The following is a 16,490-nucleotide window of genomic DNA, read 5'->3' as shown; positions in this document are numbered from 1 at the left end:
TCAATCCCATTTACAATTGCACCCAAATCCATAAAATATCTAGGAATAAACCTAACCAAAGAGGCCAAGAATCTATACTCAGAAAACTATGAAGTACTCATGAAAGAAATTGAGGAAGACACAAAGAAATGGAAAAATGTTCCATGCTCATGGATTGGAAGAATAAATATTGTGAAAATGTCTATGCTACCTAAGACAATCTACATGTTTAATGCAATTCCTATCAAAATCCCATCCTTTTTTTTTTTCAAAGAAATGGAACAAATAATCCTAAAATTTACATAGAACAAGAAAAGACCTCAAATAACCAGAGGAATATTGAAAAAGAAAGCCAAAGTTGGTGGCATCACAATTCTAGACTTCAAGCTCTATTACAAAGCTGTCATCATCAAGACAGTATGGTCTGGCACAAAAACAGACACATAGATCAGTGGAACAGAATAGAGAACCCAGAAATAGACCCTCAACTCTATGGTCAACTAATCTTCAACAAAGTAGGGAAGAATGTCCAAAGGAAAAAAGACAGTGTTGGGAAAATTGGACAGCCACATGCAGAAAAATGAAACTGGACCATTTCCTTACACCACACATGAAAATAGACTCAAAATGGATGAAGGACATCAATGTGAGAAAGGATTCCATCAAAATCCTTGAGAAAAATAGAGGTAGAAGCCTCTTCAACCTCAGCTGCAGCAACTTCTTCCTAGGAACATCGCCAAAGGCAAGGGAAGCAAGGGCAAAAATGAACTATTGGGACTTCATCAAGATCAAAAGCTATTGCACAGCAAAGGAAACAGCTAACAAAAGCAAAAGACAACTGACAGAATGAGAGAAGATATTGGCAAACGACATATCAGATAAAGGGCTAGTATCCAAAATCTATAAGGAAGTTATCAAACTCAACACCCAAAGAACAAATAATCCAATCAAGAAATGGGCAGAGGACATGAACAGATATTTCTGCAAAGAAGACATCCAGATGGCCAACAGACTCATGAAAAAGTTCTCCACATCACTCAGCATCAGGGAAATACAAATCAAAACCACAATGATACCACCTCACACCAGTCAGAATGGCTAAAATTAATAAGTCAGGAAATGACAGATGCTGGCGAGGATGTGAAGAAAGGGGAATCCTCCTACACTGTTGGTGGGAATGCAAGTTGGTGCAACCACTCTGAAAAACAGCATGGAGTTTCCTCAAAAAGTTGAAAATAGAGCTACCCTATGACCCAGCAATTGCACTCCTGGGTATTTACTCTAAAGATACAAATGTAGTGATCTGAAGGGGCACATGCACCCAAATGTTTATAGCAGCAATGTCTACAATAGCCAAACTATGGAAAGAACCTAGATGTCCATCAGCAGATGAATGGGTAAAGAAGATGTGGTATATATACACAATGGAATACTATGCAGCCATCAAAAGAAATGATATCTTGCCATTTAAAATGACGTGGATTGAACTAGAGGGTATTATGCTTAGGAAAATAAGTCAGTCAGAGAAAGACAACTATCATATGATCTCCCTGATATGAGGAAGTTGAGAGGCAATGTATGGTGTTTGGGGGTAGGAAAAGAATAAATGAAACAAGATAGGATCGGGAGGGAGAAAAACCATAAGAGACACTTAATCTCACAAAACAAACTGAGGGTTGTGGGAGGAGGGGGGTAGGGAGAGGGTGGTGAGGTTATGGACATTGGGGATGGTATGTGCTATGGTGAGGTCTGTGAAGTGTGTAAACCTGGCAATTCACAGTCCTGTACCCCTGGGGCTAATAATACATTATATGTTAATAAGATTTTATTTGAGAGAGAGAGAGAATGAGCGCACATGCATTAGAGAGAGAGCAGGAGCACTGGGTGTTGTATACAACTGATGAATCATTAAACTCTACCTCTAAAACTAATAATACACAATATGTTAATTAATTGATTTAAAACAAAAAATCCCCAGATACTTAAAAAAAAATATTCTGCAGTTTTCTGATGCTCAGAACCTGCCTTGTCTTCAAGTATACCATTTTTGTAAACACTGTAGTGAGAAATAATCAGAAAGGGTTCAGAAACCAGGGACAAATTATAATTTCCAGAGGTAACCACATCTATATATTGATCCTATCTGATATGCTTTTCTTGCAATATGACTGACATTTCTCTGATTAAGAGTTGGAGTCTGTGTGGTTTGCCACAAATTTAGGTGATTGTGTGGAATGATTACCAATGCAGCACAGTTGAAGTGGTGCTGTGTGACTTCCAAGGTTATCTCAAAAAAGGATATGGACTCTGCCTGGCTTTGGAACTCCATCCCACATTGAAAGCAAGCATAGGTCGATTGGACAGGCTCCCAGAGAGAGGATCTGAGATCCCCTTCCAATAGGTAATGACGACTTGCCAAAACTTGAGTCATCTTGTGCATTCTTCAGATCTATTCAATTCTTCAGATGGCTACAGCCCAAGCAAATATGCACTGTGGTCTCAGAGAATGCCTGAACCAAGCTATCTCAGCCAAGCAACTTTGAACTCTTGACCTATAGAAGTCATGAAAAATAATTGATAATTATTTATTCTTAAGCCACTAAGTTTGTGGTGATTATGTGGCATTACATGAATCTTAAAATCCTCCAGCTCATCTCCTATATTCTCAAAATTCTTTCAGAGTTAGGATTGAAAACAGAATTTTCAAGTAGAATTTTTCAAAAGGAAGGAACAAAAAGTTATAGAGAGCACTGGAGAGAGTAGGATTTGGGGATTTTTTTATGAGCTGAGCTAAAGAAAGCACAGAGGATCAAGAACTAAAATTTAGGGGACCATTCATGAGTAGAGTGTGGATTATAAGGAAAAATGTTGATAGAAGGGAAAAAAAAACCTGTCAAAATATGTGAAGAAATAATTCACACAAAACAAACCAAAAAAAAGATCTTTAAGTCATAAAGAAGACTTGGGAAATATCAAATGAATCAAATATAATATGAAAATAATGACATATAAAAGACAACTGACTATAACCAATTTTTTTCTAAATATTTTGAAAAATAGCATCAAGAGTAGTAGCTATGTTGCATGGCACTAAGGGATGTGATTACATTGGTAGAGAATATGCAACAAGAAATTGTAGGTTTTCATTGTAAGAGAATTTTTCAATCTAAGATAAACCACATGTTATGAAACTGGAAGGATTTTTGTGTTGAGTCCTAAACAGTAGTTGCAGATTCCTATTTAAAACAAGTTATAGAGGGAAGGGAACTCATACTTTTGAGCCACAGCTACATGTCAGATGATCTGCAGAGGGCTTTTTAGTACATTTAGAATTTAGTACATTTAGAACTCCCCTCCCTACAGAACTCTCCAGAGAGTATGGTTTTTCATATTTTCACAGCCAACAAACTCAAGTCCTTGGAGACCAAATAGCTTATCCAATCAAGCACAACTCTTTTTTTTTTAATTTAAAGATATTTTTTATTTATTTGACAGAGAGAGAGAGAGAGAGAGAGAGAGATATCACAACTAGGCAGAGAGAGAGGGGGAAACAGTCTCTGCTCCCCTCTGAGCAGAGACCCCCGATGCGGGGCTCGATCCCAGGACCCTGGGATCATGACCTGAGCCGAAGGCAGAGGCTTTAACCCACTGAGCCACCCAGGTGCCCCTCAAGCACAACTCTTGAGGGACAAATTGCTAGTCTCTACACTTTCAAAGCCATTTGCGTCTTCTCTCTGTTACACCACTGTGAAGACTCCATTGAGAAAAATCAGAAGGAGCTGTCACTCTAAAACACAATTAGTGTTCAACAATTATACTGACCAAACAAATGAAAAAAGCTACCTATCAAGTTTGGTAGAAATCAGTAACAGAGGAGATTAAGAGCTACACTGCGTGTGGAGTAGCCACTTGCCACAATGAGGCTATGGAGAATTAATTAATTCATTAATTAATTAGTTTTATTTGAGAGAGAGAATGAACACATGAGCATGGGGAGGGGCAGAAGGAGAGGGATAAGTAGACTCAGTGCTGAGCCCAGAGCCAGTCTGAGGTTGAATCCCACAACCCCCCCGAGATCACGACCTAAGCAGAAACCAAGAGTCTGGTGCTTAACAGACTGAGCCACCCTGGTACACTAAGGCTATGGAGAATTTGAAATGTAATTAGTTCCAACTCAAATGTGGAATCAGTGTAAAATGTACACTGGATTTTGAGTCCTTAATAAAAAAAAAAGAATGTAAAAAGCTTCATTAATTTTTAAAATTGATTATACTTAAAATATTTTAGATATCTTGGGATAAAATTGATTTCACTAGTTTTTCTTTTCCAATGTAGCCACTAGAAAATTTAGTTACATATATAGCTTGTGTATGTGGTTTGTGCCATATTTCTATTGCACAGCTTTGATCTTGAATACATAGGGATATCGGAACCGTGGAAGAAACCTTTTAGCATGTAGAAGAATTGATGAGACACCAAGAAGGTAAAGGGTGTGGAAGCATAGAACTAGCCATCTAGATTTCTAGGTTTAATATGAATGTGCAAACACATTCAGCCAATGTAGCTTCCATCCCACCATCAGCTTAATATTCCCAGATTTACCAAGATACATTTGAAAAATAACACTGTGCAAGTTAAGGTACAAACTGTGATGATTTGATACACACATTATGAAATATATTACCCCAATAGAATTAGTTAAGACTTCTATCTCTCATATAATTACTGTGTGTGTGTGTGTGTGTGTGTGTGTGTGTATGTGTTTGTGATGAGAACATTTAGGATCTACTACTATCTTAGCAACTTTCAAATATTTGCTACAGTACTGTTAACTATAGTCACCATACTGTACATTGGAGCTCCAGAACTCATTCATCTTATAACTGGAAGTTTGTATATTTTGATAATCATTTCCCATTTCTCCCATCTCCTAGCCCTGGCAACCACCAATTTGTTTCTATTTGTTTGGATTTTTTGGATTCCACATATAAGAGAGATCATACAGTATTTGTCTTTTCTGTTTGACTTATCTCATTTAGCATAATTCCCTCAAGATCCACCCATCCATGTTGTTGCAAATATCAGGATTTCCTTCTTTCTCAAGACTGAATAATATTCCATTGTGAATATCCACTCTGGGCATGATCAACCCTTCCTACTGCCCTTTAGGGAACACCTAACTTCTTTCCTTTGGTTCTCAAGTCTTCCCAGCTTGGACCCAAGCCACCCCCTATTAATCATTTTACCCCAGTATCGCTGCAATTATCACATTCTTGTGTATTTCCTCAACTCTGCAGCATTGACGGTGACTTACCCTCTCCTTGATGTTTTCTCTTATGCAGTGATAACATTGAACCAACTTCTTCTCATCTTTCAGGCCTCCTTTTTTCCCAGAGACTGTCCTTGTCCCCACTGTCCCTCCTGTTCAAAAAAGAACCCCATCATTCACCAACTTCTTTCACCAGTTCCTCAGTTTCTAGTCCTTATGCTCCTGCTACAAGTAAGTGGTCAATGCCTTTACTCCCTGCAAGGCTATAAAACCCCCACAGGATCCTCAGCCCCCAGCACAGGTCTAATATAAACAAACAAACAAATACACACATACACAGTCTTTATCTGTCTTCTTTATCCTTTTATTGATAGATGAACACAGATTGTCTATATCTTCTCTGTGGTAAAATAAAAAAAAATTATTCAATAAACATGGGAGTGCACATACCTCTTTGAGGTCGTATTTTTATTTTTATTTTTTGGCTATATACCCAGAAGTGGGACTGCTGTGTCTTATGGTAGTTCTACTTTATTTTTTTGAGGAACTTCCATACTGTTTTTCATAGTGTCTGTACCAATTTCCATACCTATCAGAAATGTACAGGGTTCTCTTCTCCATATTCTTGCCAGGACTCATTATCACTTGTCTTTTTGATACTAGCTATTCCATAGACTGTGAGGTAAAATCTCATTGTGGTTTTGATTTGAATTTCCCTGATGATTAGTGATGTTGAGCATCTCTTTTCAAGTATTGGTTGGCCATTTGTACATCTTTTTTGAGAGAATATCTATTCAGTGCCTCCGCCCAATTTTTAATCAAGTTGTTTTTTTGCAATTGAGTGGCACACATCCCTTAAACATTTTGGATATTAACCCCTTACATAGAAGGTTTGCAAATATTTTTCTCATTCCATACATTGCCTTCTCATTTTGCTCTCCATTAGATTCTTTTGCAGTGTTTAAAAAAATGTTATTTAAGAAAACTCTTGATCCCTTTTGACCTCTAGCTACTACATCATTTCCTTTGATTTATTACCAAACTCTTCAAAATAATTTTCTTTTAAATTTCTATCCTCTCGTTCACTCTTGAATCAGGTTTTTGCCTCTTCTTCTCTCCTGAAATTGCTCTAAGAAAGGTCTTCAAAGACTTTAAAGACTTATCACATGCTAAATCATTGGCTATTTCTTGTTTTTATTTAGCTGGATTTTTAGATATAATTGACTCATTCTTTTCGGAGGCTTTTTAGGACATAGTATTACTAGTTTTCTCCTAACTTTCTTGTCACTTCTTATTAGTTTTATACACTGGTTTCTCATTTCATTGATCTTTGGATTTTCACACTCCATATGTAAAGATTAATCCCAGAAATTTTATCTCTACTTATTTCCATAGTGATCTCATTCAGTCTTATAGCTTTAAATGGCATCTAGAAGTTGATGATTCCAAGTTTTTATCTCTAGTCTGAATCCTCTCTCTTTAACATTAAACAAACATCTAACGGCCTAATCACTATTTCCAATTAAATTTATAACTAAATATATCCAAACTGAGGTTCTGACATGAACATTCTCACCAAACTTGCACCTCCCACAGTTTTCCCAACTCATTTAATGGCAACTGTATTTTTACAATTACCCAAACACAAAAACTTGGTTCATCCCTGGTGTGCAAGGATGCAAGTTACATCCTCACTTTCTGTTCCCAGCAAATCATTTGCTAGGTAGACTTCCAAGCACATCAAGAATTTGAATATTTCTTATCATACCCACTTTTACCACCCTGTAGAGGAAGACTCTTAGGGGTATAAGAATGATAGAAATTAAGAGAAGAAAGAAGATTTTAAAATAGGAAGACCACCTTAAAATAGTTGGAGGATATATGGATAAAAATGAAATTCCCATTTGGAGGACCACATAATACAGATCATAGTTATAATTTTATATTTATTTAATTATAATATATTATCATTATCATTTACAGATGAGCAAACTGAGAGCTAGTTTAAGAACTTGTCCAAGAATACATGAATCAACAGCATCCCCCCCTAGAATAACAATCAGAAATGCCTTTTTCCAGAAATCTCAATGTTTTCCAGAAATGAAATTCAAAAGTATAAAATTCAAAATAAAATGCTGCCTGCTTAAGACAGACCAGAAATAAGTTGGGATGTCTAGGTTAAATGTTTTATTATTTTCCAACATTTATTAATGAATACATAATCTGGTCACCAGCATATTACAGGTTTGAGGAGACAGCAAGGAAAAGAATACAGTACTTCTCAAGCCCTCACATTTCACTTGAAATCTAGTGGTGGCTCTAAGAGAGAAGAAATTATAGCTGCTGTCAACAAACTGGTGTGCTGTCTTTCCCAGCAAATGCTGTTGGCATTCTGAGCGTCTTCTCAGACCCATCAAAAGACAATTTTTCTTTTATCTGATTTCTCCCACGCAAACACAGATTCCACAGAGGACTTGAAGTTACTGGTTTGTTGTTGTTGGTGGTTTTTTTTCTCCACCAATTTATATGGTAAAGTATGCAGAGATTTCTTATCAGTTTGTTGTAAAATTTTCCAGAAGTTTTGGGTTTACCCTCTAGGCACTTAATTCTAAAAAAACTGTGTTGCTACCACCATCCTCCAAATCCCTTTCCTAGAAGATTTAATAAATCATGAATTATTTTGTCTCATTTCTTATTGCATTCAACAATTACAACTAGTTCTCCATCCCTGAAGCTCTTTATGCATTTCTTTCTTCTCTTTTCAGGTTCTTGAATTTGATCCTCCTATCTGATTGTTGATCCTGCAGAAGATCTTCTTGCCTCTACCTTACACATAGTACTTGAATTAAACATAGTTTTTATTTGTTTGTTTTTGTTTTTTTAGGTACATATCACTTAAATCTCCAGTGGCAATATGATGCCTGTCCTGGTACAAGTTGTTTATTATAAGTAAATATTATTGCGAGGTTCACTAGATCTCCATTGGGGGAAAATTTTTTTTAAAAAGCAGTAATCTTGGGTCAGTTGTTAAGTTATTGAAAAAAAAAACAGTAACAAAAATGTTTGGGACCTTGGTAAAATGTTGATAAATGGTTGATTGATCCCTTGTTTTTAGTTGGAAAAGAAATTCTAGTCTCTATGTTTTTCCTTAACTTTTATCATTACAGAGACTATTTATGCTGTCTAGTATTTACACTGAGAATGAAATAACAGATCTTCATGCATTTTTCCATCCCACTCAGAACTAAGTATGAAAATAATATTTTGAGTCTAGATTCTAGCCAAGCTAATTTTGAGTCTAGATTCTAGCCAAAGTTCAGATTGTATTTGAACCCAGTTTAGTAGTGTTAGTATTACATAGTATCCAATTAATGTGTCTTCTTGCATGAACAGAACTTGGAGAGGAGAAATAAATAGCCAATGAGTATTGTCATGCTGTACTGTAGCTTTTGCATGCATCTTGTATTGAGGTTTCCTGTTTCTTAATGTCAATAACATACTGCTGACAGTTAGACAATTGATAAGTCTATGGGTATTAATTTTCATCAATAAAATTTCTAATAAGTTCATGATTAAGTTGGTAAATATTTAATTGTGTAAGTTTAGGTAAACCATGACAGATCAAAAGCGGTTCTACATTGAAGCAAAGTTGATATCCATATGATAGGAAATTCACACCAGATATGTCTCTATCATAAAATCTCTAACTTGAGAATATAAGAAATTTTGTACCTTATTTCACTGAATACATAGTATCTACAGAGGAAGGTATCAATATTGGCATCTGTGTTTATTTATTACAGAAATTCTAATTATAGCCCTATAACTTTCTGCCCTGGTGTACAAACTTCTTTGATCACAGGTACATCTTCCTTTTCAAGATTAATCTTCATCAAGTAAGCTCTCAGTACAGCAAATTTTATTTGGTGAGAGACATATATCAATTTGTTTTTCATCTTTAAAGCAGCGTCTTCTACAGTAACCGAACTTTTTTGTGCACCGATCAGGATCCACCAAGGCACATGTGGCTATAGTAAAAGAAGAGTAACTGACATTACTGATTTCTTACTCAAGAACATACTATTTCTGATTACAAAAAGTACTATGTATACATTGTAACAAACTTAGAAAATGCTAAAAAATAAAAAGACACTAAAATATTACATATTCCCTGTAAATGCAAAGTTTAAACATGTTTTAAATTAATATAAATAACATTTTTATGCCATAAATTATTCTCCTCAACAAGATTCAAAACTTTTTAAAAAGCTAAATAATATTCCCTTGAAATATATGACAGTTCATCCAATTTTTCCATTAGGTTATATTAAAATTTTAATATTTTAGGATTATAATAAGAAAATTTATAGTATACATTTTAATATTTACATGAGACATATTTAGGATAGCTGTGGAAGAGTTAGTTCCCAGGGTTATTAATTTATATATTGCACCAGCAATATATGTAGATTTTGCCTCCAAATAAAATGGTGTCTACTGCAATTTTAATTTTTATGCTGTTAGTAATTTTTCTTTTTTCTTTATTTAATTGTTCATATGCTTTGTTTATTATGTTATTATATAAATTTTTAAAATAATTCATAAGTTCACTTTAAAATTTTTTAAAGGCTTTATTTTTAGAGCAGTTTTAGGTTCACAAAATAATTAAAAGAAAGGTATAGAGATTTCCTATATATTTCCTATATATTCCCTGCCCCTAAATATGCATAACCTTTCCCATTATCAACATCATCCATCAGAAGGGTATGTTTTTTTACAAAGGGTGAACCTATATTGACACTTCAGAACCACCCAAAGTCCATAGTTTTCCCTATCATTCATTCTTCATGTTGTACATTCTATGGGTTTGGGCAAATGTGTAATTAAATATATCTATTATTATAATGTCATACAAAGTATTTTCATTGCCCTAAAAATCATCTGGGCTCTGCTTATTCATCTCTGCCCTCACTTCTCTGGCAACTGTTGTCTTTTTTATTGCCTTCATAATTCTGTCTTTCCAAGAATGTCATATAGCTAGAATCATATCGTACACAGTATTTTTAGACTGGCTTCTTTAACTTAGTGATATGAATTTAAGGTGCTTACATGTCTTTTCATGATTTGATAGCTCATTTATTTTTAGCATTAATTAACTTTCCATTGTCTGGATATAACACAGTTATTTTGTCTACCTACTGAAAAATATCTTGGATGTTTCCAAGTTTGGAAATTAGGAATAAAGCTGTTTATAAATGTTCATGTGCAGTTTTTTGTGTGGGCAAAAGTTTTCAACTGCTTTGGATAAATACCAAGGAGCATAATTGCTGTATGATACGGTACTAGTATGGTTAGGGTTTTTTAAAATATTTTATTTATTTGATAAAAGAGAGATCAAGAGAGCACAAGCAGGGGGAGGGGCAGAGGGAGAGGGAGAAGGAGGCTTTCTGCTGAACAGGGAGCCCCATGCGGAGCTCTATCCCAGGACCTCTGGATTATCACCTGAGCTGAAGGCAGAACATTAACCAACTGAGCCATCCAGGCACCCCCAGTATGTTTAGTTTTTTAAGAAACTACCAAACTATGTTCCAAAATGGCTGTACCATTTTGCATTCCTACCAGCAGTGTATGAGGGTTCCTGTTGCTCCATATACTCACCACAGTTAGGTTTTGCCAGTATTCCAAATTTTAGCTGTTTTAGTAGGTATGAAATGTTATGTCATTTTAATTTGCATTTCTCTGGTGGCATATAACATGGAGCATCCTTTCTTAGGCTTACTTGCTATTTGTATAATTTCTTTGGTCAGATGTCTTTTAAGGTCTTTGGCCCTTTTGTTTTTATTTTCTTTTGTTTTCTTATTGTTGAATTTCAAAAGTTTTCTGTATGTTTTGGATAACATGTTTTATCACATGTGTCTATTGCAAATATTTCTCCCAGTTTGTGGCTTGTCATATCCTTATCTTGTCATTACATTTCTCAGGGCAGAAGTTTTTAGTTTTAATGAAGTCCAGCTTATCAATTCTTTCTTTCATGGATTGTGCCTTTGGTGCTATATCCAGAAAGTCATTGCTAACCCAAGGATATCTAGGTTTTCTTCTATGATATGTTCTAAGAGTTTTATAATTTTGCATTTTATGTCTGGATCTATGAGCCATTTCAAGTCTGTTTTTTTGTGAAGGGTGTAAGGTCTGTGTCTAGATTCACTTTTTTCACATGTGGATGTCCAGTTGTTACAACATCCTTTGTTCAAGAAACTATCTTCCCTTCACTATATTGCCTTTGCTCCTTTGATAAGTATCAGTTGCCTATATTTATAGGGATGTATTTCTGAGATCTCTGTCTTGTTCCATTGATCTATTTGTGTACTCTTTTACCAACACCACATTATTCTTTTTAGATATAAAAATATAATGGTATGAATTTTCCTATAAACACTACTGTAGCTGTGTTCCATGAGCTTTGTGTCATCTCATTTTTATTACCATTCAGATGAAGATATTTTTAATACTCATTGATAGTTCTTCTTTGAATTAGGTTGTTTCATTAATTTTCATGTTTATATCTTTTTTATTCTTACATTTATGTTGTTTATTTTTCTGTTTCCTGTGTAACTGAAGAAGGTATATTAACATCACCCATTATTATGGTGTTTTCTACTTTTTTTTGTCCTTCTATCTTTTTTCACATAGTTTAAGACTAAGTTATTTGTTGCATTAAATTTATGGCTGCAGGGGCGCCTGGGTGGCTCAGTGGGTTAAGCCTCTGCCTTCGGCTCAGGTCATGATCTCAGGGTCCTGGGATCGAGCCCCGCATCGGGCTCTCTGCTCAGCACTGAGCCTGCTTCCTCCTCTCTCTGCCTGCCTCTCTGCCTACTTGTGATCTCTCTCTCTCTGTCAAATAAATAAAATCTTTAAAAAAAAATTTATGGCTGCAATATTCTGTTGAATTGAATCTTTTATTACTATAAATAATCATTCTTTGTCTCTAATAATGCATTTTTTCTTACTGACAACCTCATATAATATTAATATATCTACTTCACCATGCTTTTGTTGTGTTTTTATATCTTTTCCTATCCTTTAGATTTTATATTTTCTATTTTCTCATATATCAGATATTTCTCATATAAACTATTTGCTACATTCAAAACCATATTCACTACATTCAAAAAAGTCACTCTTTTTTTTAACTTTACACTAATATTTATAATAGTAATATAGATCAGATGAAATATATCTTGTTATTTTTTCCTATCTTCTTTTCTATATGTTGGTTATTTTTTTATAATTCCACCATCCCATTTACTATTGTGTAGTTATATTATCTTTTACTCTTCTTTTACTATTTATGCCAGAAGTTTCAACTTACCAGAATTTTTTTTAAAGATTTTATTTATTTATTTGACAGACAGAGATCACAGGTAGGCAGAGGCAGACAGAGAGAGAGAGAGGGAGAAGCAGGCTCCCTGCTGAGCAGAGAGCCCAATGTGGGGCTCGATCCCAGGACCCTGAGATCATGACCTGAGCCGAAGGCAGAGGCTTAACCCACTGAGCCACCCAGGCGCCCCTCAACTTACCAGTCTTATCCAAAAAAATCATTGCTTGTTTTTTGTTGTTCTTTTTTACTCTGTGTGTTTCTGAGCTTCCATATAAAAAATTATTCTCTTTCTGGCCAAACAATTTTTTAAGAATTTCCCTTAATACTGGAGTTCTGATGTTGAATTCTCTCTCTATTTTTGTTTGAGAATATCCTTATGTTATTTTTACTCCTAAAAGGTATTTTCATTTGATACAGAATTCTATATCATAGTTCTTTTCTTTCAGGACTCTGAAGAAATCACTACCTTGTCTTCTGACTTTTTTCTTTGTGGTTTTTTTTTTTTTTTGAGAAGTCAACTTTCAGTTTCATATCTGACCCTTTAAAAGTGATATGATGTTTTCTTCAACTTTTGTTTTTGCTTTATTGTTTGAGGTTGTTTTTTTTTTTTAAGATTTTATTTTTTTATTTGACAGAGAGAGATCACAAGTAGATGGAGAGGCAGGCAGAGAGAGAGAGAGATTGGGAAGCAGGCTCCCTGCTGAGCAGAGAGCCTGATGCGGGACTCCATCCCAGGACCCTGAGATCATGACCTGAGCCGAAGGCAGCGGCTTAACCCACTGAGCCACCCAGGCACCCCCTGAGTTTTTTTTTTTTTTTAACAGTTTGCTTGCTTTCCTTTCCTTCCTTCTTTCCATCCTTCTTTCCTTCCTTCCCTCTTTCTTACCTTCCCCCTGCTTTCCTTCATCCTTCCTTCCCTCTTTCACCTTTTTCCCTATTTTCAACTTCTAATTTTCTCTTGTTTCTTTCCAGATATTTTCTTCCGGTTCATCTTTCATCATCATTAAGTATCTTACCAACTTTGTAAAAATGACTATTTAATGCATTCATTATGTATTTAATATTGGTTCAAATTTTTTTCAGTTGTAGCATTTTATTTTTCTTCTTTGTTGTAGTCTTCACCTCTATGCCAAGTTTTTACTTTTGTTTTTCTTTATTTAAACAAGTTAAGCACAGTTATTTTAAAGTCTAGGTCTTGTAACTTCATTATCTGGATCCCTTGTTAATCTCTTCTCTTGAATGCTGGTTTTGAGTTTTGATAGGATAGTTATATTTTCATTTGCTCCTGATTACTTTTGTCACATACATTTTTAACGAGAGATTGAGGAAATAGCTTGAAGTCTGGAATGATGTTCTCTTTCTCCAGAATGATTTATTACTGTTCCTTGCTGGTGCCTAGGACTACCAACCAACATAACTGGATAATCTTAAAACATTTTTGAACTTGAGATAATGTAAAACTGGGTGTTAGTTCCTGGGATGGCTGGAAAGCTGGACTAATGTCCTTTCAACTTAGACATAGTTCATAGTTTTTTTGGATCCTCAGCCAAAGCATACCAGTATTTCCATAGTTCTCCTTCCTTTGTGGGTTCTCAATTACAATTTTTGCCCCAATTGTAGCATAAGGCTATCAAATTTCTGCTTTTCAACTTTTTTCCTGTGTCTTTATGAGTGGTCAGATGCTTCTGCAGAGAAGAGCTGCCTCAGAGATTGATCTCAATGTGATCTTTTCACTGTAACTTTTAATTGACCTGTTTACTCTTCAATATCTTTAAGCAATTGTTTTGTATTTCTTGTTTTGTTTGTGCATCTTTCCCCCTCAGTGCATGGGAGAGGCTATATGAAAAACTGTTGTAATTTTGTAGTATGTTTTAACATCAGGTTGTGAAACAGACTACTATAATTTTTTATTATAAAGTTTTAACATCAAGTAGAGCAAACAAATCACTAATTTTGCAAAATCTTTATATGGTACAAGTTGATAGTTTTTCTAACTGCAGAGTGAAGATGATTTTACAGCCATGGACTTTAAGCTTGAATTTTAATGCTGTTATTTGCTAGCTATGTAATTTTGGGTAAGCCCAATGAGTTTTCATTGCTTCAACTGTAAAATGGAGAAAATGGTATCTCATTCACAGAGTCTCCATGAAACATGATGAGTTAACACATAAACTGGTGTACAACAGTGCCTGGAACATAATCCTCTCTCAGAGATTAAGAACTGATACTAATTAGTGTTGAACAAGAACATAGTTGAAATTAAATCATTATTGACTGCAACTTTTAGACCAGGTGGTAGGCTTTTTCTGGATGTAAATCAAAACACTGAGCAACAGTGAGAGCCAGAGTGAGAGTAAGAGCGACAGCTAATTAAGTACCATGATAGAGACATATATTAGGTTCAATGCATGAACAGAGAAGTGTTTGCTTATATTCTTGGTGTTGTATCATGGAAGAGTGCTATGAAAATTTAACTTTAAAAAATGAGTAAGGGTTATTGAAATGCACAGGAGGAGTATAAAAAGAACATGAAAGTAGTGTGATTTTCATTCTAGAGTTGAAAGAGCATATTATACATTTAAGTTCAAAAACTAATAATAACAAAAATAGATTTCTTTTGTTGAAAACCTACTGTGTGTCAGGTATTGTTTTAAATATTTTGCATACGTTATCTCATTTAACTGCCATAAAACTTTGAGGTTGCTGCTGTTCAGATAGAAAACCTGAGGCTTTGAGTGACCATATAATTTGTCCAAGTTTGCAAAACTAATACATGCGTAAGGGTTCAATCTTAAATTGTTCCAAACCAGAATTTGCATTTCAAATATGTAATTCATGGCCTCTACATTGAAAAAGTTGGAAACTGACATATGATAAACATTCAAAATATTGACATATGACAATCACTCAAAATACTGTCTCAAATTAGATATTGTTTCCGGTAGCTGGTTGTTCTAAGACCTTTAAGTATTTTTATGACTATGGGGGAACCGGAAGATGTGAAAATTAGAAGTTGAGCACTGAATGACAAAATAGAATTCTATTAAGATGAATATGTTTACCCATACAAAGATTCATTAGTAATAGATACTTAATATACTATATATACGCTTAATAAATGGGATTACATATTGCAACCTGAACGTAGGAAAAATTTTATCTTAGACAATTTTAAATAAAATAATTTAGCTCCTCTATATGGAATTATTTGTCAATTCCCTTGATTTTGATGTCTTAACTGAAAATCGGATGATAATTTTGAATTTAAGGTGACTTTCTGTTCCCCATGTCTTCCTGACATCTTATTCAGAGCTTCAAATTAAATCCTTTTTGTTTTTTCTTTTCTATTTCTCAAACATTGTTAGTCTGGCAAGGGTTGCATTTGTCTCTTATCTCACGGCTGGCACCTGGATCTCTAATATTGAAGATACTTCCTATCAATTAATAGTACCATTATGTGAAAGTAATAAAATGTTCTAAGATATTAGTATTTGTGTTCTATTTTTCCTTAGCTTTTTGAAGAATATTGAAGAAGGTATAATTCTTTAAGTTAGGTGGATGAAAATACAAAAAATATTAAGACAAATTTGCAAGTTACCTTAACTAGTACAAATTAATTAATACAAACAAATCATTGCCACAATGAAAGCACTCACATGGTATTCATTTTTCATACAACATCTTTCTGGACTGGTTGAGAAGTTACTTAGGTAGTCAGTGAAATCCTGGCCAGTTGGAAAAGGTTATTTTTATAAGCTCCACTTTTCTCACAACATTTTATTATAATTTTCATGTAACCAAATTGACTTGGTTTTAAATTTAATAAAATCTAGAGCACCCAGACTGACACGGTCTTCCCACCAA

General features: G+C 34.6%; 1 protein-coding gene across 1 annotated transcript in view; it reads right to left on the bottom strand.

The window, feature by feature from the left end:
- Positions 1 to 9,130: 9,130 nt before the first annotated feature.
- Positions 9,131 to 16,490, bottom strand: part of LOC111152157 (defensin beta 114) — an 11,401-nt gene continuing 4,041 nt past the window's right edge. Inside the window, exon 2 of the mRNA XM_022510509.1 lies at positions 9,131 to 9,276. Coding sequence (XP_022366217.1) covers positions 9,131 to 9,276 — 146 coding nt within the window. The remainder of the gene's footprint in view (positions 9,277 to 16,490) is intronic.

The sequence above is a fragment of the Enhydra lutris genome, unplaced genomic scaffold (assembly GCF_002288905.1).
Source record: "Enhydra lutris kenyoni isolate GAN:26980312 unplaced genomic scaffold, ASM228890v2 scaffoldscaffold28, whole genome shotgun sequence".
In the NCBI taxonomy this organism is placed as follows: domain Eukaryota; kingdom Metazoa; phylum Chordata; class Mammalia; order Carnivora; family Mustelidae; genus Enhydra; species Enhydra lutris.
The sequence above is the reverse complement of the archived record's forward strand: the minus strand, read 5'-3'. Positions and strand labels throughout refer to the sequence as shown.